General features: G+C 40.8%; 1 protein-coding gene across 1 annotated transcript in view; it reads left to right on the top strand.

The window, feature by feature from the left end:
* Nucleotides 1-25,426, top strand: part of nbas (NBAS subunit of NRZ tethering complex) — a 253,972-nt gene that overhangs the window by 176,897 nt on the left and 51,649 nt on the right. The window contains exons 45-46 of the mRNA XM_055635330.1: nt 15,484-15,702; nt 19,843-20,045. Of these exons, the coding sequence (XP_055491305.1) occupies nt 15,484-15,702; nt 19,843-20,045 (422 nt within the window). The remainder of the gene's footprint in view (nt 1-15,483; nt 15,703-19,842; nt 20,046-25,426) is intronic.

Here is a 25,426-nt window from a genome sequence, read left to right as displayed (position 1 = left end):
ATTTGACATCCACTTCTTAGTTGTTAATTAGCACATTTCCTTTTTCAGATTTTTTGAAAATGTTTTAAATATTTAAGCATTTTATGGTGAGCAAATAAATATTAGAGCACAAGGTAAAAACAGAAATATCAAATATTATGTTGTTTTAAAACACGGACAATCTTGAACTAATTCTTCTGATGGAATTTGACACCCTCAGTCCAAAATGATAAAATAAGTTTTTGGGCAGGGAGTTTGAAACAGTGACATTGAGTCGTACAGAGCTTGTATACTCTGGAGTTTAGAAGGATGAGAGGGGATCTTATTGAAACATATAAGATTATTAGGGTGTTCAAGAAGGAACTGTAGATGCTGGAAAATCGAAGGTACACAAAAAAGCTGGAGAAACTCAGTCTGACGAAGGGTTTCGGCCCGAAACGTTGCCTATTTCCTTCGCTCCATAGATGCTGCTGCACCCGCTGAGTTTCTCCAGCTTTTTTGTGTAACTAAGATTATTAAGGGTTTGGACACGCTAGAGGTAAGAAACATGTTCCCGATGTTGAGGGAGTCCAGAATCAGGGGGCACAGTTTAAGAATAAGGGGTAAGCCATTTAGAATGGAGATGAGGAAACACTTTTTCACACAGAGAGTTGTGAGTCTCTGGAATTCTCTGCCTCAGAGGGCGGTGGAGGTCGGTTCTCTGGATACTTTCAAGAGAGAGCTAGATAGGGCTCTTAAAGATAGCGGACTCAGGGGATATGGGGAGAAGGCAGAAACGGGGTACTGATTGGGGACGATGAGCCATGATCACATTGAATGGCGGTGCTGGCTCGAAGGGCTGAATGGCCTACTCCTGCACCTATTGTCTATTGTTTATTGCCGCGGGAAACAGGCCCACCGACCCAACTTGTATATGCCGACTCCGTTTTATGTATGAGCTAGTCCCATTTACCTGTGTTTTCCCCATAATTCAGCTTTCCTATCCAGGTACCTGTCTAAATGTTGCCATTGACCCTCCTCTACAACTTGCTCTGACAATTTGTTCTAAATACACGCCATGCTCTACGCGAACAGGTCTTCAGGCATATACTCTCTTTTAATCTTTTCTGATTCACCTTAAACCTTTGCCCCCTCTGTCTGCTTTGGGGAAAAAGACTGTGACCATTCGTCTTATCTACTTCTCTCATGTTTTTGTACACTTCAATATTCAACATATCAGCGATGGGATTAATCTGAAGCTGTGGCATCTAATCACATCAAATATTTCATTTACAAAAGTGTATAATTGACCACCTCGCCTCCACTCTAAAACAGTTGGCATGTCCCATTAGAATATGGCCACATTGCACAACATCCTACGGGCTACACAATATTTACCTCACATTGCACCGAGGCTTAATCTCAGTTTAATTGCTCCTCTGGGGCTACATTGTTCTCTCCATCACTCTTCTCAACCTTCTCTGCTATCTATACTGGAACATAGAACAGTACTTCACCAGAACAGCCCCTTCGGCCCGCAATGTCTGTGCTGAACATGATGCCAGTTTAATCTCCTCTGATCCATGTCCCTCCATTCCCTGTATATTCATGCACCTATCTAAGAGTCTCTGAAATGCCACTACCTTATCTTCTACCACAATCACTGGCAGAGCATTCATTCTCGGTAGCCAGCATTCTAGGTAGCCAGTGTGAAAATAAAACTTTTTTCAGTTTTGCCCCTCTCATCTTAAAGTTAAGCCCTCTAGTCTGACATTTCCATCCTGGGGGAAATGGTTCTGACTGTACACCTTGTTTATGCTTTTCATAATTTTATATACATCCATCAGGACTTCCCACAACCTCAGATGAAAATACATCAAAGCCTCTTCTACACCATCTCCAAAGCCTTCATATTCTTCCTGCAATTGAATGTTGCACACAATATACCTAGAGTGGCCTAACCAAAGTTCCATATAAATGCAGTTTGACTTCCTGACTATTTTTCTCAATCCCTCAACCAATGAAGGCAAGCACACCACATGCCTTCTATACCATTCTCGATAATTGTGTTGTCACTTTTAGGGAGTTGTGGACTTGGACCCCAAGATCCCTCTATACATCAATGCTGTTAAGGGTTATGCCATCACTTTCTCTTTGCATTCGACCCCCTCAAAGGGCAATGTCTCACACTTGCTTGGAAAACTTTATTTTTCTCCTTTGACAGTCTTGCTCATTATCCACAATTCCATCCGTTTTTGTGTCAGCTGCAAACTTGCTCACCATCTAAATTAACTTCCAAATCATTTATTACATACCATAGAAGCTCTAGCACGGATCCCTACAGGACAGCACAGGTCGCAGTTGTCCAGCCAGAATAACATCCTTCCACTCTTACCCTCTGCATTCTGTAGATAAGCCAATTCTGAATCAAAACTACCAAGTTACCATGGATCCCATGCATCTTAATCAGGCTACCATGTGGGATTTTATCAGATACCTTATTAAAATTCATGTAGAAAATATCCACTGCTCTACCCTCGCCAACCATCTTCATCATCTGCACCAAAAAAAATCAAGTTAGTTAGGCATGACCACGGATAAAGCCATGCTGACTGACCCTATTCCATTCTCTTTCAAATGCGACTGATACCTATGCAAAGAATCTTGTCCCTGTTTCTTGAGAAACTTGTTTGTTTCTTATTTCTGACCAAGTGTCCAGAATCTAAAAAAGGTTGACTTTTTTATTTTTCCACAGATGTTGCATAACCTGTTGAGTTTCAGATTTTTGGGTTATATTTCAGATTTCCTCTATTTGCAGTTTTTATTCATCTTTTTTATTAACTCGGTGGTTCAAGTATTTTCTATAATTTTAAAAATTTATGCAACAAATCCCTCAACACAAAACAAATTTAAGAACCTGAAGCTCTTTTGGAATTTCAGGCTACTGAGGTTGGGTAATGGAGGCAGGGGCTGAGTAATTATCCAAATTCACTTAGAATCTTTTTCTTTGCTCCAAATAGCAATTGACACAAGGTAGTTATGTGCATTGCCAAAATATTATAGAAGATATTATCTTTTTTTGAGAATAAAAAAATGTTTTAAGATGTCTATTAACAAAAAATAATTAAATGAGCATGTGAATATCACAAAATTAAAAATGACCAGTTAATAAAAAGGACATCTGTTTTATGTTGTGCCAGTGCATTTTAATGTGACTGGGAATTCAATTGCATATGGTTTTTCTATCATTGCTATGCAACTGAAAATCAATGGGCTTTTCCCCAGTGAGTGATGGTTGTGATCATTTACAAGCGGTTTTGTCTCACTCTGAAAATTATATTGAACATTTCCTGGGTACCTGAAAATCACTTCCTGATTTCCACATCGAGGGCATACAAGATAACGTAATTACCCAAACAATGCTTTGCAAGACATGCTGAGTGCATTCCCCACTGATCTCCAACCAGCACATCCCCTCCACGCAGCACTGAAGATTCTGGTTTCTGAATTTCCATCCAAATGATCAGTTGAACTGCTGATCCCAATCTTCATTTTCCTTTTTCTTTTCCCTCTTCCAACCCAACCCTTGCCACCTTTCAAGATGGCTGATCATGATACGCTTTTATTTAATTTTCTTTCTCCTCCAAAAAGGATATGTAAATCACATCTCTCTTCCAAACTTGTCAACCACATCGTACATCTAATGGAATTCAGTAGTGTCTATCTCCAGCAAATTGACTTTTGTTCTAGACTCGTAGCTAAGCACGGACCGTTGTGTGTCCATCATAAATCCAATTAAAGGCAAACCCCCTCAAAAAACATTGTATTCTTACTTCTTAAAAACATCATTACTGCAGCTTTACATATTTTATAAGTGTTTTATGACCCACATCGTTACTTAATGCATAGAATGCAACTCTGCTGTAGTAAAACCAGTAATGTAATATTATAATATGATTCAAGTACAATCAAATCATGTTTAATAAGGTATAGAGTGTTGTTTCATCAAAGTTATCACTTGTGGCTCCAAATATGTAGATTATATTAATCTGTTCAATATTTACTTAGAAATTGACATCATTGATTTTGTTTGGAATGTAGCAAAGATTAATTTCTGTGCCTGCTGCCAATTCCGTTGATTAAGCATTCCCAAAAGGCATTACTACAAAATTAATCCCACAAACATATAACTAATCAGTGATGGCACAGTGGTGCAGCAAGTTGATCCCAAGTTCAAGCCTCACCAGTGCAGTGTATGTGGAGTTTACCTTTGCTGCCTGTTTCACATGGGTTTCCTCCAAGTGCTCCAGTTTCCATCCATGTCCCAAATAAGTATAGGTTGGTATATTGACTGTTCTAAATTTCACCGTGTGTAGTGAGGGTTACAGTCTGGAAAGAGTTGGTGGAACTGTGGATAGCATAAAGTGGGGTTTTGTGTAGGCTCAGCACAGACTTGGTGGAATGGAGGGCCTGATTTCATGTTGTATGACTTTTTGATTCTTTAGCTCAGCAAAGAGCCAACACATACCTTAGAAAATAGGTGCAGGAGGAGGCCATTTGGCCCTTCGAGCCTGCACCGCCATTCATTGTGATCATGGCTGATCATCCACAATCAGTAACCTATGCCTGTCTTCGCCCCATATCCCTTGAGTCCGCTAGCCCCTAGAGTTCTATCTAACTCTCTTTTAAATTCATCCAGTGAATTGGCCTCTACTGTGGCAGAGAATTCCACAGATGCAGTACTTTTCAGACCTGTAGTAGTGATCGAGATGTCTCCCTTTGAGAGAGTTGCTAACCAGCTTTCCATCAGGCCTGTCCCACTTAGCCGATTTTTTAGGCGATTACAGGCGACTAGGCTGTCGCCACATGGATGCCGGGGTGTTGCCTGCATGGTCGTGAGTAGTCTCCTCAGTTCCCCAAAACGTCGTAACGTCTTTCTGGTCGCCGCTGGATTTTCGGCAACAGTGGGTTTGACATAGCATGACTTTTCCTGACGTAGGTGCTGTTGTAGTTGTCGCCAGGTTAACGTAGATTGACGCCAGGTGATGTAGGTTGTCGCTGGTGCTGGCTGTTTTTTTTTTGTTGTTAAAGTAATGATTCGATTTCAAATTTAATGTCGAAGGGGGGTCCAGTCCCGGTTTGTCGGCAACCTGCTACGACTCTGGCAGTCGCCTATAAATAGTCTTAAGTGGGCAGGCCCATTATTGACTCATCAGCTAAACATAGTAGATTAGTTTTTAAGAAGGAACTGCAGATGCTGGAGAATCGAAGGTACACAAAAAAGCTGGAGAAACCCAGCGGGTGCAGCAGCATCTATGGAGCGAAGGAAATAGGCAACGTTTCGGGCCGAAACCCACGAAGGGTTTCGGCCCGAAACGTTGCCTATTTCCTTCGCTCCATAGATGCTGCTGCACCCGCTGAGTTTCTCCAGCTTTTTTGTGTACCATAGTAGATTAGTTATTGGTTTAGACAAGTTTTTCCACCTATCACTCTCTTGTAAATAAATAATGTTTCTTAAGCTATAGCTGTCGTTCATTCATTACACCCCGTCCCCCAGTTCATTCCCAGAGTTTCACTCAGCGAGAGACTGCCGTAGCACTTCCATGGTCTGCCTCCAACTTGCCTTCATTGTTAAGCAGCTCCTGATTTCCTCTCTCTATCCATCCCACTGTAATGATCCCCTTTCTCTCACTCTCCGGCTCTCTCAGTAAATAAAATATTTGTCTTATTATAAAGCGTGTGGCCACTAAGAAACTTTGCAACACATTTCAATATTCCAGTGCTGGAATTCGGGATTTCTTGAGTGGATGTATTTAATAAATTGATCCAATTTTACCTCCACTTGTGCAGACAGAAATCCTGGCAACATATTTTTGGGGCCAGGATCCTCCTGGTCTGATTTTTCTGTTTGCTACATCAGCTGAAACAACTAAGCAGCCTGGTACCAGAAGAAATTTGTGCTTGAAGTAGCTGGTCCATTAGGGAGACTTGAACTGAAAACATTATATGCGGCTGTCTTCTCACTTTGGACAAGTGCAGCATACCTATGAAGAGACTGAGGAAGATAATTGTTTTTGTTCAAGGAAACTTCATTTCCAGCATGAAAAGCATTTCCCTCTCTATCTTGGAAAGTTATTTGGTTATGAAGGTAGAATGAAAAGCAGCAAAAAAATACTTGACACAAATCTTTGCACAATGTAGATATTGTAGGGTAGAAAATGAATGGAATGAGATGCGAACTTCATTCAAGCTCATGAGGGAGGGTAGATTGTGTTACAGTATTCCAGAAGGTAATGACATTAACCGACTCAGCTTCGGATAATTTGGTGACTATCTATGGGCAGGTTATATTTGCTGACTGTTACACATAGAGATGGAAAGCTCCTGTGAAGTATTTGGGGACATTTAGTTATTTGTGGAACCTGTACCCCTATCGTTCCCATCTAAAAATGATGACTACTCGCAGTCAACATTTACCAACCCAGATATGGCGCAGTGTCTGATAGCAGAGGTCACAATTTACAAAGCGGTAAAGTCATTAGCCACTTGAGGTAGGAGTGATGAAGTGAAAATTTGGAGTTAGTGGGAGTGGTCATGGCTCTCATAGAGCCCTCGCCAGCACTGGAATCCAGAGGCACAATAGCAGCAATCTGATCCCACCAAAGACTGCTGCCAATGTATCTCTGGCCTCCAGTGCTGGTGAGGGCTCTGTGAATGCCGTAGCACTTCCATGGTCTGACCTTTAGAAATCTAGATGAGTTTGAGTTTAGTTTATTGTCAAGTGTACCGGGGTGCAGTGAAAAGCTTTGGTTACGTGTTAAGCGGATGATGTCCACCACAGGGGAGGGTGGGGAGGGTAGTGGCTCTTTGGGGCACTAATTGGTTATACTTGGCATCAAGTTCGGCATGGACATTGTCTTTTCCTGTGCTGTTCTATGTATTCTTTCAGGCTGATGGTGTGCATAATCCCTCCAGTTGATGACTGATTCAGTGAACCTCTGATGTCGGTATGTGTTCTCCTTGGTGCCATCCAAGCTCAGACCACTGCTGCCATGGCACCAGATTCTGCTCTTGGCTCGGCTCTGAGAGTGTTGTGTCCTCCAGCAAATTGTCCTGCAGCAGATGCTTAGCTGGCTCAGGCCTGTTCCTGTGAGAGGAGTAGTGGCTCTGGATAATACAAAACAGCTGTCGTCTCACAGATGACAACATCTGTACCTCCAGCATTCCAAGAGAGCCCTCGCAGTCGCCTGTCAGCCAGCCAGTGCAGACTGCTGTCCCTTGAGTTGAGATTACATGAATCTGAAGTATGGGCATTTGGTGCAGAGCTGCCTGTGGTTGACTTTAACAGCAATCAAAATCCTCCATCGCTTTTTGTGAACAACCATTCGCTAGGGGAAACGCAGAAATAGTGTCTGAAGAAGGGTCTCGATCCGAAACATCACCTATTCCTTTTCTCCTGAGATGCTGCCCAATCCACCCAGTTACTCCATCTTTTTGTGTCTATTTTCGATGTAAACCAGCATCTGAGTTCCTTCTAACCCATAGAAATAGCAGAGCAGGCTTATGAAGTATACGTGTCATTTTTATTTTACTTGATTAAATGCATGGGAAGTGTTTGGTGTGATAATTTGCTTGATTGCATCTCATGAATTGTACAGATGACGACATAAAGGTGATAATTTAACAAAGGATTGATTTATGATCATGTGGGGTGCTTTTTATTAGTTAGGAAATGTGGGTGGTGCATGTCACAAAGGGCAACGTTGATCCCTATTTCCAATTAAGGCCAATGAGGAGCTACCAGCCTGACTCACTGAGGGAACTCTGGCATTGCCTCTACTAAAGGGAAGCAACAAAATGAGTGAGCACACGAGCAAGGAACAGTAAATATCCAAGTGAGGATGATGTGTGGTCTGGAATCCACCTTGCATCTGTTGTGATGCCCAGGCATCACCGACCTGTCATTCCAGGCATTACAGCTCCAGAATTCCCACTGTAGTCGGCAAAAAGCCGACAGGAGTTATTGCTGTCAGGTTGGAAAAGTACCCATAACCCAGGCATGGTATCAATTTTGAAAATCTGTGTGTTAGAATGGTTATTGGATTGGCCCTGGAATTGGCTACTATATGATGTAGAACACGGTAGCGGTACTTAAGTGTCTCCAAGAAAGGTCTATTTAATCTCTTTGCAGCTGCAAATAACTCTCACAACTTTGACGTGTGCTTTGCAGGTGGTGAAAAGCTGTGCTAGGTCGAGTGTGATATCATACATTGTGCCACACACAGACTGCAACATGCTCTTGCAGCTCCAATAATTAACAACCTGATCTATATCATTTTTTGGTCTATGGTAATCACACAACATATTGTTGCCCAAATGGTAATGGCATGAAAAAGCATTGCGATTTTGGTAATGGTAATGCCAAAGCTACCTTGTCCATGGTCAACCCTGCTGCTTTTTGGCCTTGGCCTGCCTGCCAGTTTCCTGAACTGATATAATGGGACACTCCCGAATCTAAGCGTAAAAATGCACCCACTGACAGTGTCCTCAAAGAGAAGCTCTAGTTGTTATCGCCAAAGACCTTTCTCCACCTGCAGTTCGTCCTTTAGGAAAAGCTAGTGATGAATGGAATCAAATTCAAATAAAAGACATGTACTGTTGTAAAGATTGCTATTAAGTCAGAGGACTAGGAATTGTTTTTAAATCTTGCAGCGAATAACACAGAAAACAGGGTAAGCAAATTGTTAGCTAAGAGTCTCTGAAGTTATGTAAAAAGAGGGTAACTAAAGTAAAAGTTAAGCCAATGAAGCATAGTCAACTTGGTTTTATGAAAGGGAAGTCATGTTTGCTCATGTTCTTAAAGGTAGTAACCAATAGGATGGATAAATGGGAATCAGTAGGCTCTCATGCATTGCGATAACCAGAAGATATTTGATACAGTACCACGTAAAAGGTTGCTGTACAAAATAAGAGTGCATGGAGTTGGTATGAAAATGAACCATGTGTCTTGACTCCCATTTCTCCTCCGACCTTGAGAAAACTGAGTCAGGATACTGAAATTGTCATTTTCAGATTGACAATAAATAACCTGTGGGATGCCAAAGTGATCAGAACTGGGATCTCGACTATTTATCATCTGTATTATTGATGTATGTGAGCTCAAAAACAGGACCTCTCGTTACGCCCGTAAGGACAATGATTTTCGGTATCCTCAATCCCCACTCACTTTTCTTTCCCCATGGATCTAACTGTACTTTTGTATCATTTTACTGCAGGTTTTTAAATAGTAATTATCTTGACAGCTTTGGTCTGCGCTCTATTAGAGACATTTCCTCAGTTCTCTCCACCCTCCCGCTTGATCTTAAAACACATTTATCATCTCCTTTTCCCAATTCTGAGGAAGAGTCCTTGTTCCAAAACTTTAACTGTGCTTCTCCATCCCAACTCAAATTGCCTGAGCTACAGAGAGATTTGAGGAGTATAAGGAAAGGTGGGAAAGGGATGTTGTGCTCAAAATTGGTCTAACTGTGATCTGAGTGTCAGAGCAGGCTTGAGCAGTCAACTGGCTGTGTACTCTCACTTGATTAACAGATTTTGGTGGTGCAGAATAGGACAACTAAACTGAAACTGTCTCTGCAAAATGATGCAGTGTTTCCTGAGCAGTCCATCCAACTAAATCTCATCTTCAGAATGATTTGACACTTTACATTAAATGTTCCATAGCCTGTAGCTGTAATTGCTTTCACCCAAGTTGTGCTATGAGCTAGGGATTGAGGGATTAATATTTGTCTCCCGATATGGCAGGCTCAGTAGATAAACACAGAATTAAACATTGTCTAGCTGGCTGGATGGATAGCATTGACAACAACAATTATTTTTTGCTCGTATTCGCACACATGCTGAGCAAAGCAGTTCATGAAGAGCACTGTCTCTTCAACACATCTTGCTCCCTAAGAACTCAGGTAGTGTGTAATCTGGGCACATTTACAGCCCAAACCTTCTGCTGCTTTCCACTTGAAGAGAAGCAAATTACTTCCTCTTACCTTCGGTTAAGGAACATTTATGTAATCGCATATGCAGCTGTGCGCTGCCAAAGGCAATATACAGTGCCCTCTATAATGTTTGGGACAAAGACCCATCATTTATTTATTTGGAGGTGGACAAAATTGCTGTAGAAACTCAGCGGCTGCGGCAGCATCTATGGAGCGAAGGAAAGAGGCAGCGTTTCGGGTCGAAACCCTTCTTCAGACTGAACTAAATTATTCATTTGCTTCTGTACTCCACAATTTGAGATTTGTAATATTTAAAAAATCACATGTGCTTAAAGTGCACATTGTCAGATTTAAATAAAGGGTGTTTTTATACATTTGGTTTCACCATGTAGAAATTACAGCAGTTTTTATACATAGTACCCACATTTCAGGGCACCATAATATTTGGCACACAGCAATGTAATGTAAATGAAAGTAGTCATTTTTTGTTGCATATCCTTTGCATGCAATGACTGCTTGAATTCTGTGATTCATGGACATCATCAGTTGCTGGGTGTTTTATCTGGTGATGCTCTGCCAGGCCTGTATTGTAGCCATCTTTACCGTATGCTTGTTTTGGGGGCTAGTCCCCTTCAGTTTTCTCTTCAGCATATAAAAGGCATGCTCATTTGGGTTCAGATCGGGTGATTGACTTGGCCACTCAAGAATTTGCCATTTGTTAGCTTTGAAAAACTCCTTTGTTACTTTAGCAGTATTTTTGAGATCATTGTCTTGCTGTAGAATGAACCACCGGCCAATGAGTTTTCAGGCATTTGTTTGAACTTGAGCAGATAGGGTGTGCTATTCACTTCTGAATTCATGCTACTTCCATCAGCAGTTGTATCATCAATGAAGATAAGTGAGCCATTATCTTCAGCAACCATACATACCCAGGCCATAACACCCCCACCACCGTATTGGTGGTACGCTTTAGATCTTGGACAGTTCCTTCTCTCCTCCATCCTTTGCTCTTGCCATCACTCTGATATAAGTTAGTCTTTGTCTCATCTGTCCACAAGACCTTTTTCCCGAACTGTGGTTGCTCTTTTAAAGGCTTTTGACAAGGTGCCACATAAGAGACTATTGCTAAAAATAAAAAAATTATGGGATTGGGGGTAATATATTAGCATGGGTAGAGGATTGGCTAACAAATAGGAAGCAGAGAGTGGGGATAAATGGTTCATACTCGGGATGGCAACCGGTAACTAGCGGGGTTCCGCAAGGGTCGGTGCTGGGACCCCAGTTGTTCACAATTTATATAAATGATTTGGAGGAGGGAACCAAGTGTAATATATCAAAATTTGCGGACGATACAAAAATGGGAGGAAAAGTAGGGGATGAGGAGGATAGGAAGAGTCTGCAAAAGGATATAGATAAGCTAGGTGAGTGGGCAACAACTTGGCAGATGAAATTTAATACTAATAAATGTGAAGTCATTCACTTTGGGAAAAAAAATGATAGGGCAAGTTATTTTCTAAATGAGGAGGAGCTGCGTTGTAATGCAACGCAAAGGGATCTAGGGGTATTAGTACATGAATCACTGAAAGTTAGTATGCAGGTGCAGCAAGCAATCAGGAAGGCCAATGGAGTTTTGGCCTTTATTGCTAGGGGGATTGAGTATAAAAACACGGAGGTCTTGCTGCAGCTGTACACAGTATTAGTGAGACCACATTTGGAATACTGTGTACAGTTCTGGGGTCCATACTTAAGAAAGGATGTACTAGCCCTGGAGGCAGTGCAGCGAAGGTTTACAAGATTAATTCCTGCAATAAGGGGATTGACATATGAGGAAAGGTTAAGTAGGCTGGAACTCTACTCTTTGGAGTTTAGAAGAATGAGAGGCGATCTCATTGAAACATATAAGATCGTGAGGGGCCTTGATCGGGTGGATGCACCGAGGATGTTCCCAATGATCGGGGAAACTAGAACTAGGGGACATAGTTGCAGAATAAGGGGGGGCTCTTTTAAAACTGAGATGAGGAAGAACTTCTTCACCCAGAGGGTGGTTAATTTATGGAATTCACTGCCCCAGGGAGCAGTGGAAGCAGAAACTTTAAATATATTTAAGACTAAAATAGATGTTTTTTTAGCTGCCAAGGGGATAAGGGGCTACGGGGAGAGGGCAGGGATATGGACCTAGGTATGGTTAGTATAGTAAGACCTGAGTGATCTCCTGGACAAGTGTCGATCACCTGGATTGGGGTCGGAGAGGAATTTCCCGGATTTTTTTCCCGAATTGGACCTGGGTTTTTATCCGTTTTTTTGCCTCCCCCAGGAGATCACGAGGTTCTTGGGGTGGAGAGGGGTGATAGCGGTATAAGGGGGAGGGTAGTGTCTTGTGTTCTGTGTCTTGTGTCTACTGTTTGTGGGTAAGTGTGTCTGTTTAGTGTTCAGCCATGAGCGAATGGCGGTGCGGGCTCGACGGACCTGGTGGTCTACTCTCGCACCTACTTTCTATGTTTTCTATGTTACTTCGCAAACTGTAACCTGACCATTCTATTGTTGTGGCTAACCAGTAGTTTGCGTCTTGCAGTGTAGCCTCTGTCTTTCTGTTCATGAAGTCTTCTGCGGACAGTGGTCATTGACAAATCCACACCTGACCCCTGAAGAGTGTTTCTGATCTGTCGGACAGGTGTTTGAGGATTTTTCTTTATTATAGGGAGAATTCTTCTGTCATCAGCTGTGGAGGTCTTCCTTGGCCTGCCAGTCCCTTTGCGAGTAGTAAGCTCACCGGTGCTCTCTTTCTTATTAAAGATGTTCCAAACAGTTGATTTCGGTAAGCCTAAGGTTTGCCTGATGCCTCTAACAGTTTTATTCTTGTTTCTCAGTCTCATAATGGCTTCTTTGACTTTCATTGGCACAACTTTGGTCCTCATGTTGACAAACAGCAATAAAAGCTTCCAAAGGTGATGGAAAGACTGGAGGAAAGACTATGTACTGAGCTCTCTTATACCTGTTTAAAGGCGGCATTGAAACACACCTGAGCAATTACAAATACCTGTGAAGCCATGTGTACCAAACATTATGGTGTCCTGAAATGGGGGGGGACTATGTATAAACATAGCTGTAATTTCTACATGGTGAAACCAAAATGTATAAAAATACCCTTTAATAAAATCTGACAATGTGCACTTTAACCACATGTGATTTTTTTTCTATTACAAATCTAGAGTACAGAAGCAAATAAATATTACAATTTTGTTCTATTACAAATCTTGAGTACAGAGGCAAATAAATAAATGATGGGTCTTTGTCCCAAACATTATGGAAGGCACTGTGTTGCATACATATATGTTACCACCATCTAGAATTACCCAGAGACTGAGACGTTCAGGGTAATATTGACTTCTTCCTCCAAGCATAGAAGAGAAGCAGAAGTTCTATATGTGTATTTTTACAATACTGGAGAGTTTTTGACAAACAAGATTAGTATTCACTTTTTTACACCAATACACTGTTCTTAACAAAAATCTACTCATCATGTGAAACCTAATAAATAGCAGATATAACTTAGATAACTTCAAGACCGAAAGTTCAAAACTTTTTTCATAATGCATCGTTTTCCCACCATTTTGGACACCGAAAGTGTGACATTAATTGGTCATCAAAACTAAGAAACTGAGCCAATCTTCAATTTGGCAACACACTGTCTCTTATTTACCTTTTGTAGGGACCAAGTCGCTAACTTCATTCCTTTTTGTCAACTTCGGAAAGCTCCGCAACACCCGTTACGGAGACATTTTACTTCCAAAAAAATCAGCCCAAATCATCGGCCATCTATGTCGCTCAGATCCATAAGATAATGTACCATTTAAATCGCTTCGGTAAAAATGCTTGGTTTTCGCTGGGAGACCAAAACGAACGCTTTTTTTAAGTGTCCACCGCAACGTAAGTTTGTGTGTATAATATGTAATGCGCGTTGCGGTGTCCACTCAGATGGATGCAGTATTCTATTACATGATGAGGTAAATTAAGTGGAAACGATGTTTGCGATTTTATTGTTCCATGTGATATTCAACAACATAGAAAGGAATAAGATATATGTGTACTTACTGTGCCATCCAGGTCACTGGTGGAGACCACCACCAAAATGTATTTGTGTATTCTGATGCCATTTTCAGAAACTTGCCATCAATATGCTATATTTTCTTATATTTGTTGTTGATACTATGTTAATCATGAACCCAATAAAGTGCTTGTCAACATTTTTGAAGGAATTTGAAATTTGACCCCATTTGTCACACTTGTGTGCAGTATTGTCAAAAGACACATATGATAAATCTCAAATATCATTTGCCTTGGAACCTTTAACTTACGAATGCATAGCTGCTTCAGAAGATTATTGAGGTGTTCCTGACCTCTCCAAGAAAGACCGTAGCTCCAGCCTCCCTCCTATGCCTTATTTTATTGGAGGAGGCTACAAAGGAAATTTTTGACAGATTTCAGCACGTGCCAAAGATGACCAGCATCTGTTAAAATCTCTTAACACTTTGTTCCAACTGTTGGTTAGAAATTACACTGAAGATAGACACAAAAAGCTGGAGTAACTCAGTGGGACAGGCAGAATCTCTGGAGAGAAGGAATGGGTGATGTTTTGGGTCGAGAACCCTCTTCAGACTGGTTAGCGATAAGGGAAATGAGAGATATGGACGATGATGTAGAGAGATAAAGAACAATGAATGCCAGATATGCAAAAAAGTAACGATGAAAGGGAAACAGGCCATTGTTTATAGTTTGTTGGGTGAAAACGAGAAGCTGGTGCAACTTGGGTGAGGGAGGGATATAGAGAGGGAATGCTGGGGTTACCTGAAGTTAAAGAAATCATTATTCATAACACTGCGAAATATGAGATGATGTTCCTCTAGATTGTGTTTAACCTCACTCTGACAATGGAGGAGACCTCAGACAGAAAGGTCTGTTTGGGAATGGGAAGGAGAATTAGAGTGTTTAGCAACTACAAGTAATTGATAATCCCATTAGGTAGCACAGGTGTTGGGCTATATATTTTGACATGAGCAGGCCTCACTGAGAGCTAACTGTGTGTACATAAATCAGTTTCATGGAGAAGTGGCAGTGGGACAGAGCAAGATAACTGACTTGACCCTATGTGTTCTGTGCTTCATGCATGTCTGTTTTGTGCACAATAGCACACAATGGGGAAGGGAAATAGATAGGGTGAACGCACAGTCTTTTACCAAGGGTAGGAGGGAGAATCAAGAGCCAGAGGACATAGGTTTATGGTGAGAGGGGAACGATTTACTGAGGGGAAACTTTTTCACACCGAGGGAGGTGGATATATGGAACAAGCTGCCAGAGGGGAGTAATTGAGGCAGGTACGATAGCAACATTAATGCACACCTTTTCTGAACACTGCAAAAGTTAAGCACCATTTTCCCATCAGCATCTTTTATATGGAAGAAATCCCCTTGCACATCTTGTATTTTTGATGCTCAATGCTCCTTTAATACTAAGTTTGTCTGATTTATCTTTTTAGCTGAATGTTGAAGCTCGGTTGGAGATTACTAAAAGAGTGTTGAAAGCAATCAAGCAGATCAGTGAGAAACAGCAGAAGGAGGCTTTGGAAAGCAGCATCCCACCTACATTTAATTCCCAAGACAGCAATGAAGAGGCTTTGACTCATCTGCAGCAATCACTGGCTCATCTCGAAACGCTCAACCACAGCTTTGTACACTCCCTGAAGGCCAGCAACCAGGTATAGCTAATCTTGTCCTTTTCAGCCAACTGCACAATGTTCACCTTCCATAAAATGTGATTTTCTGACATCTACAAAGCAGAATATTTAATCATTGTTCTATTCTGCTTGAAATAGAGGTTGGTTAGACCTGAAAGGCAAAAGACTTTCATTTCTTTTTGAACACCATGACTTGGCAGTCACTTTATTTTCATTGGAGTCATAACATGAGGTTGGTGAGGTGCTCTCTGCCATTTCCTTTCACTTCACTTCCACATCAAACAAATTTCCATTAGATACAATTTATTTTCTTATCCTGATCTCTTAATGTACTTGCCGTAATGAATCTGATTATATTCAACATTTTCCTTTCATAATGAAGCCAAATTAAGTGGGTTTTTTTAATCAGTGGATTGCACAGTTGATGCTTTGATGTGTATTACTGTAATAAAAATTACTGAACAGTTTATACTTATTCAATAATTGATTTGGCATTGCATTCCTCTTTTCTTTCAACAGCTGTCATTTTGCTTTATGATCAGAACAATATTTTTGCATGCAGACTGTGCACACATATGCAATTAGTCACTCTCATCTGTGCAAATAGTGGTGATTGATTAAATCCAGAGATCTGTGTGGTGTATCTCAATAGACAATAGGTGCAGGAGTAGGCCATTCGCCCTTCAATCTGATCATGGCTGATCATCCACAATCAGTACCTCGTTCCTGCCTTCCCATATCCCTTAGCTCCACTATCCCTACGAGCTCTATCTAACTCTCTCTTGAAAGCATCCAGCGAACCAGCCTCCACTGAGGCAGAGATTTCCACACACTCACAACTCTGTGTGAAAAAGTTTTTTCTTAAACTATGGCCCCTGGTTCTGGACTCCCCCAACATTGGGAACATGTTTCCTGCCTCTAGCGTGTCCAAACCCTTAATAGTCTTATATGTTTCAATATGATATCCTCTCATTCTTCTAAATTCCAGAGTATACAAGCCTAGCTGCTCCAATCTATCAACATATGAGAGTCCCGCCATCCCGGGAATTAACCTTGTGAACCTACGCTGCACTCCCTCAATAGCAAGAATGTCCTTCCTCAAGTTTGTAGACCAAAACTATCACAACACTCCAGGTGTGGTCTCACTGGGGCCCTCTACAACTGCAGGAGGACCTATTTGCTCCTATACTCAACTCCTCGTGTTATGAAGGCCAACATGCCATTTGCTTTCTTCATTGCCTGCTGTACCTACATGCTTACTTTCAATGACGGATGAACAAGGACCCCCAGATCCCGTTGTACTTCCTCTTTTCCCAACTTGACACCATTTAAATAATAATCTGCCTTCCTGTTTTTGCCACCTAAGTGGATAACCTCACATTTATCCACATTAAACTGCATCTGCAATGCATCCCACTCACCCAACCTGTCCAAGTCACCCTGCATCCTCATAGCATCCTCCTCACAGTTCACACTGCCACCCAGCATTGTGTCATCGACAAATTTGCTAATGTTACTTTTAATCGCTTCATCCAAATCATTAATATATATTGTAAATAGCTGCAGTCCCAGCACCGAGCCTTGCAGTACCCCATCAGTCACCGCCTGCCATTTTGAAAGGGGCCCGTTAATTCCTACCCTATCTCAACCTGTCAAATCATCTGAGCAGACTTGATTCTGAAAATAAACTGCATTGTATTCATTTTATTGGAGTACTTCAAAGGTGTGATCGACCTCAGAGTCAACATTGAAAGGAAATCATGTTTAGCATAGATTGGGTAGACAGTCAATCTTTTTCCCCAAGGTGGAAATATTAAAGACTCGAGGCCACAGCCTTAAGGTAAGAGGGGCAATGTTTAAAAGTGATGTGTGGGCCGAGTTCTTTTACACAGTGTGGTGGATGCCTGGAATGTGCTGGTGGAGCAGCTAGATATAACAGTGGCATTTAAGAGGTTTTAGATGGGCATGTTGATTTGCAGAGAATGCTAAGATATGGATCACTTACAGGCAAGGGAGATTAGTTTAACGACTTTATGTTCAGCATGCACATTGTGGGCCAAAGGGCCTGTTGCTGTGCTGTACTGTTCTATGGTCTATAAAAGCTTTACATACTTGGAGTAATAGAGTCATACAGCAAGGAAATATTTAAGAAAGAACTGGATATGCTGGAAAAATCAAATGTAGACAAAAAATGCTGGAAAAACTCAGCGGGTGAGGCAGCATCTATGGAGAGAAGGAATGGGCAACGTTTCTGGTCGAGACCCTTCTTCAGACTGATTGGGCGGGGAATAAAGGAAGAGTCAGAGACAATAGGCTTTGTGGGAGAGCTGGGAAGGGGGAGGGGAAGGAGAGAGAAAGCAAGGGCTATCTAAAATTAGAGAGGTCAATGCTCATACCGCTGGGGTGTAAACTACCTAAGCAAAATATGAGGTGCTGTTCCTCTAATTTGTGCCGGGCCTCACTCGCAATGGAGGAGGCCCAGGACAGAAAGGTCAGATTGGGAATGTGAGGGGGAGTTGAAGTGCTGAGCAATAAGTCATTTGGCCCAACCTGCCTACACGCTGACCATCTATAGTCCCACCTGCCTACATTTCCCCTGTTGTGCTAAACCAAGGGTTCCCTACCTGGGGTAAATTTTGTCTACCCAGGGGGTAAATTTGTTGATTCTGGATTTCTACATATTTTGTTCTCATTGACTGACTGTGTTTGGTATACCAGCATCTGTTCGTCATTAGTTATTCATAAATAAGTGAAATAACTTTGTTATGTGCTTTTAAAGTTGCCTGGGGAAAATTGGATGAAAAAGGTTGTGAACCCCTGTTCTAAACTGTATAAAGTTCCACATATCCAGTACCCACTCTGTGAACTTTACATCTTTGTTGCGGATGTAATGAGCAGGGTGAATGAAGGGGAACAGTAGGTTAATTTTGTTTGGATTTCCAAAATAAATTTAAAAGAAAGATACTTTGCAAGAGTCCCTAAAATTAGAGGATATATGTGAGATAGCTGACAAAAAAAACTTTCCAGGTTGTTAAGCCATAAAAAAAAAAAGTGAAATGCCTCGGGCCACTGTTCGGTTGATTCAGTGATGAGAGGGCTGTCATAAAAGGAGAAGCTAAACAAGTTGGGAAGAGACTCATTGGCCTGGAGACGACCAAAATAATTTTATTGAATGTTGCACAATTTGGACGTGGCATGACAAATTATAAACTTGCGATGAAGAGTTTATTGAATTCGCTACAAGACTGGTGAGGTAGAAACTAAATTATCAAATGTTTTCAAAGTTGTGCTGGAAAGATTGGTTCTGGGGAACAGACAGTAAGCTAAAGCTGGGGCAAAAACAGATCTGCTATGATAATTTAAAATGTTGGAGCAAGATTGATGGGCCATTTGCCTTGTTCCTAGATTTTATATTCTTGTCACAAGTTGAAACTTTAATCCAAGCACAGAATCCAGCAGTCATTTTTAATGTGGTACTTAAGTCTACAAACGGATATGTTATTATTAATGCAAGAAGAGTAACCATCTACTCTGGCTGACATCCTATTGGCCAGTCACCATAGTATTTCAAGACATGTCACCTAATGCTGTCATACAAATGCTGTATACTGGGTATTAACTATTAAACCAGGTGTGCACTCCATTACCTTTGATGTTCCTAATGAATTAGTTCGGGTCAGTTAATATTCCTACAAACAGCCCTCTTTTGCCTCTTCTCAATTGAGAAAGGTTTTCCAACAATTTTTGGAAAATATCTGCAGCAACTCTTCTGATGTTCTGTCTAACGTTAAATTTGCAATCATTAAAAATAAGTTATTGGGTAATTGTTTATTATTGTTGTGGAATTTTGTTCTGAAGTCGTGGCTATTACGAGAAATCAAACTAATTGTTGATGAAATGAAATCATGAAAAGTTGATATTTTTAGTGGCCAGTTAGAAATGTTACTAAATATTTGCTATTTGTTCCAAGTTGCTGGTGCTTAGGAAATACAAAGAGAAAGATATTGGTGAAAACTAAATTAGAAAAAGTTTGTATAAGTAATAGATCCATCTGTTTCGGAGAAGGTGCCTTAATGCTTTAGATGTAAACAGTAAATTTAAACTGTCAAAAGTTATGGAACTCATAAAATCTAACAAATATATACTTTGTTTCATTTCCAGAGCATATTACAAAAATACCATCATTTGTACGACCTTTCAAGATCCGAAAGCACTAAACTGCATGACCTGGCAGTTACTATGGTTCTCGATGGACAGTCTCTTGATATGATGCAGCAATTGTTGCTGGTTGCAGTAGAATCGCAGGAAATATCACCAAAAGCTGTCGTACAAGATGCTGTACTGAGGGTTATAAATCAACTCGGGTATGTTTGCAATCGAGTACATCTTCATGTTCTGAAAATGTAAGATTTCTTTGCTTAGATAGCTTTCCTGCCTTTACTCACTGACCCAGAACAATGTAATCTTGATTTGCTCTGAATTAGATTACATTAGAACAAGGTAGGAAACAGAAATTTCTTTTTTTTAAGACCTTAATTTTGCTTTACTTTACATCTGTTGTGCCATTGAATTTAATCCTTTGTTGAATTCTCCTGGAGATTTGTGTTTGTTTCCATTTTCATATCCTTCTGTCATACATTAGCGATGTTACAAAACTTACCTTCACCGATGCTGCAGTTCTGCCACTGGCTGTGTGCGTGACTTTGGCGCAAATTTACTTGGCGAAAATGTGATTTTGGCCCCATACAAACTGGCAGACTTTTTCCTGCTGATATGGGGTTCAAATTCACCGCACCCGCAATGTTCCAATCGATCGCGTTCCACAAAATCCCACTCGCAAGATGATTTAAATACCCATGATTTTACGGGAATTAAACATTAAATTCCTTCCATTTGGCCTATAAATTCATGACAATGAGATTTTAAAATCATATTATGTTGTGAATTCTTGTGTGAATGCTGTTTGGACACTTAGGCTATTTAAAAATGTTAACCTTTTCTTAAGAAATGGATAGATGTTTAGATCTAGTAATTGAATTTTGTAATTAGCTACAATTAGGTAACTAACTAATTATATGCTTTAATTTCAGGTCATCCAAGTAAGATTGTTTCATATTTGTTTCAGAATGCTTCAATCTATAATAACTGAAAATTTCATTCAGTTCTCTTAATTTTTAAGAAGGTTATGGGCTTTTGATTGCCCTCGATCACAGCTTTTGAGTTAAGTCAATGGAAAAGCAATAAGGAACAAGATGCTAATTTCCGAGTATGAAAATGGCCATAACGTTTTAAATACTGAAGATATGAAAGTGAATTAGGCGTCAAATTAAACTTCTGTTTATGCTTTATCTGGTGGGATAAATTGCAGACTTGATTTTTTAAATCGCAAAGTTTTGTAACATTGCTATATACACCGAGAATGTTGCTCGAAGAAGAATCCCTGAGGTGAAGCTAAAACGTGGTGTTCAATTTTACTGTCTCAATTTACTGATTATAAAATGTTTTCAATTAGGTTATGCAATAAAATTGTATTTAAATTACCATCTCTAAATGCCTGCTTCTGAGATAGGAAATTTGGTTTTAAATTTATTGGGAGAGTTATTGGAGGCATAAACTGAGTTAGAAGCAAACAATTAATGCACAGAGCACTCATGTTGCAGATGGTACATAGGATCAGAATTGATTTGGGTATTTTAGATTTTGAAATTATTGCTTTGCCCTCCGGATCACTCCTAACTTGGAATAATCTTAATTGTTTTAAAGATGCAGTTAAAGAGACATTGTCATTTGTGCTGCAATTTAATAGAGCAATTTAAGGTAATTCATTTTGATCAGCTCTTATTTGTTTTCGCCTTTGGAAAAACTTGTGAAAAAATATTTTCTTCAATTGTTGCAGTAATTCTGGAGAACATGCTCCAATAATGCTGTTGGGAAGGAAGTTCAAGGATTTAGACCCAGTAATAAGAAACAATGATTTATTTCCAGAATCAGATGATGTGTGATTTGGTAAATGCAACTCGTGGTGTTACCATGCACTTGAAGCCCTTGTCCTTGGTGTTAGATGGCACGAGCCATCTACCACCATTTGGAAGGATATGGACTAGTGTAGTTAGGACATGTTGGCTGGTGTGGGCAAATTGAGCTGAACGGCATGTTTCCACACTGTATCACTCTAGTTTGGTGAATGCTACTGGAATAGTTAAGGGGAATAATTGCATATGCATTTCATACTGTAGCCATTTTGCATTGGTGTTGGATGGATACCAGTAAAAACCTGATTATTTGGTATCGAGCTTCTTGGCTACTTTTGGAGTTGACACATCCAAGCAAGCAATGTGGGTCTTGGTGCCCTCCTGACTTGTGCATTGTTGGTAGATGCAGTGTAATGCGGATAAATGTGAGGTTATCCATTTTGGTGGCAAAAACAGGAAAGCAGACTATTATCTAAATGGTGGCCGATTAGGAAAAGGGGAGATGCGGCGAGACCTGGGTGTCATGGTACACCAGTTATTGAAAGTAGGCATGCAGGTGCAGCAGGCAGTAAAGAAAGCGATGGTATGTTAGCTTTCATAGCAAAATGATTTGAGTATAGGAGCAGGGAGGTTCTACTGCAGTTGTACAGGGTCTTGGTGAGCACACCTGGAGTATTGCGTACAGTTTTGGTCTCCAAATCTGAGGAATGACATTATTGCCATAGAGAGAGTGCAGAGAAGGTTCACCAGACTGATTCCTGGGATGGCAGGACTGTCTTATGAAGAAAGGCTGGATAGACTTGGTTTATACTCTCTAGAATTTAGGAGATTGAGAGGGGATCTTATAGAAACTTACAAAATTCTTAAGGGGTTGGACAGGCTAGATGCAGGAAGATTGGTCCCGATGTTGGGGAAGTCCAGGACAAGGGGTCACAGCTTAAGGATAAGGGGGAAATCCTTTAAAACTGAGATGAGAGAAACTTTTTTCACACAGAGAGTGGTGAATCTCTGGAACTCTCTGCCACCGAGGGTAGTTGAGGCCAGTTCATTGGCTATATTTAAGAGGGAGTTAGATGTGGCCCTTGTGGCTAAGGGGATCAGAAGGTATGGAGAGAAGGCAGGTACGGGATACTGAGTTGGATGATCAGCCATGATTATATTGAATGGCGGTGCAGGCTCGAAGGGCCGAATGGTCTACTCTTGCACCTAATTTCTATGTTTCTATGAATGATGTGAGGTGTTAAAGTGAGCTCCGCATCACAGGGCTTTTTATTGGATGGTTGAAGGGGAAGTTGAACTCACTTTTAGCATATTATGAAGCTGATTCTTTAAGTCATGTTCCCAACTAGCAGGGCTCCATGCAGAAAGAAGGTCATCACTAATTAAGTGTTTCAGTCCATCATGCCTTATTTATTTAACTGTGGGCATAAAATTACCATAAATGACTTTTTGTTTGCATGGTTGCTCAATCTAGCTGTCAAGGAAACTAGAAACACAAAGCATTTTAAAATTAATTTGAATATACTCAAGACCATATCAATGTTGGCTCTGTTGTGTTCAGTTGAATGGCAATGTGCCTCTTCAACAATTTGGTAGTTAATTGTAGGTATGTTCTTCGTCCTTTTGAAGGAAATCCAAACTGCACCATTTCTTGTTCTCTTCCTGTGGCAGGGTATTATATCATAACATTTAATCATCCACAAGAACATCAGAAAATAGGAGTTTCAGTTTAGTTTATCGTCACGTGTATCGAGATTTGTCACCCTCTATGAGAAGAAATTTCTACACACCTCATGACTGGACCTTCATCTAGTAGTTCAATTCCCTTGTTCAAGATCTTCCCACGAGCGAAAACATCTGCCATGCCATGTAGGATGTTTGTTTCTTATATCATTCTTCTGAACTCCAAGGAATAAAGGACCATGCTACTTGCCCTCATTTTGGATAGCCGTCTCATCCATGATGAATCTCATTTGTACTGTCTCCAATGTTTCTCTATTGTTTGTAGGAGGACCAAACCTGAAGGTCATTTTCCGGCTCTGGCTCATCAACATGCTGTATATTTTTAACCAAACCCCCTATGTTTTAAACTCTCAAAACCTTTGCAATGAAAGCCAAAATGGTATTTGTTGTTTTAACTGTTGGGTCAGCCAGCTAAATTTTCATGATTCATGTACTGGAATACCTAGGTCCTTTTTTTACTGAATTCATTTGCAGTCATTGAACCTTATTGTTCTTCTTCTTGTGTATGGTGTGCACAGCCTAAAGTTGTAGGACAACTTGTTCTATTTGATTGTACACACCAGGTTGATTGCATTCGTTTAAACAAGGCAGACCACGTGAAGGTTGCAATATTCAAGTTATTGCTTGGACTCCTTTTACTGTCACCTCCAAGCAAAGAACAAATACAAAACTACCAACAATGGACAAATGAAAATAAGTTAATTTGCATAGTGCTTCAAAATATCTATCCAAATGTTCCGCATGACATGCCATGGGTACCTATAGTGAATTACATTGAAATTCAATATTATGGCCACGTAATCTCAAGTGTCAGAAAACAAGCCAGATGCCTGAGATACTAAATCCGCAAACAGTTCAAAACAACAAATTGCACCCGTCACTTGGGCTGCTGCAGTTTGGTACCCCATCTCCTCATTAGCCTTGTGCTACCTGACCTTCGCTGCATGGTACATTAAATGCTCAGTTTATAACATTATTTCCTGGAACTGAGTGGCATATAGGTGTACCGTGTTATTCTTTGGTTGTATTTTGTGGTCTAGATCTCTACTGGGGCACAATTTGAATGATATTATGCTTTAGCCAATCAACATGCATTCAGTACTCAGTGATGAAAGACGTGATTTATCATTAAAATACAGTGCCCTCCATAATGTTTGAGACAAAGAACCATCATTATTTGTTTGCCTCTGTACTCCACAATTTTAGATTTGTAATAGAAAAATTATCACACATGGTTAAAGTGCACATTGTCAGATTTTATTAAAGGCCATTTTTTTACATTTTTTGTTTCACGTCATTTTTCTATTACAAATCTCAAATTGCGGAGTACAAAGGCAAATAAATAAATGATGGGTCTTTGTCCCAAACATTATGGAGGGTACTGTAGGTTATATCTCTATGATACTAAAAGTCTTCCTATTGTTTGTGTTTGTACCCTGATCTGCCCACGATGTGTCTGTGTTAATTTAGTTTTCCTACCTTCTTCCAAACGCTAGGCCACAGCCTTCCCATTTTCACACATCCTACTCACATGGTAGCAATAAACATCTTCCCGTTGCATTCGCACCTTTATTTCCGAAGTTATTAATCTTGAAATTTTAAAAACAACCTGATTTCTTCATACTCACCCACTTTGGGGGAAAAAATAAGTCACAATACACTCGAAAGGCAGGAAGGGACACTAGGGGAGGGAGGGGCATTCTGGCACTCGCTGTGAATGAGGAGTGGTGGCGGCTGCCAACACCCGACACCCGTCCAGTACCTGGTGGGGAGGGTGGTGCTGCGGGCCGAGCCCGAGGACTGAGCCTGGCCTGGGCTGGAGCCGAGGCTGGAGCTGGAGCTGGAGTGAGGGCCAAGTCCGGGGCTTGGGATGGGGCCGTGACCGAGATCGAGAAAGAAGCCGCTGCTGGAACCAAGGACGAGCCTGGGTCCGGGGTCAGGGATGAGCCCGGAGATGAAGACTGGAGCCCAGGTGGCAACCGAGCTGATGGCGGGAGTTTACAGCCAGGGCCAGGCAGAGTACGAGAACC

Source organism: Leucoraja erinacea, chromosome 5, assembly GCF_028641065.1.
Source record: "Leucoraja erinacea ecotype New England chromosome 5, Leri_hhj_1, whole genome shotgun sequence".
In the NCBI taxonomy this organism is placed as follows: Eukaryota; Metazoa; Chordata; class Chondrichthyes; order Rajiformes; family Rajidae; genus Leucoraja; species Leucoraja erinaceus.
The sequence above is the reverse complement of the archived record's forward strand: the minus strand, read 5'-3'. Positions and strand labels throughout refer to the sequence as shown.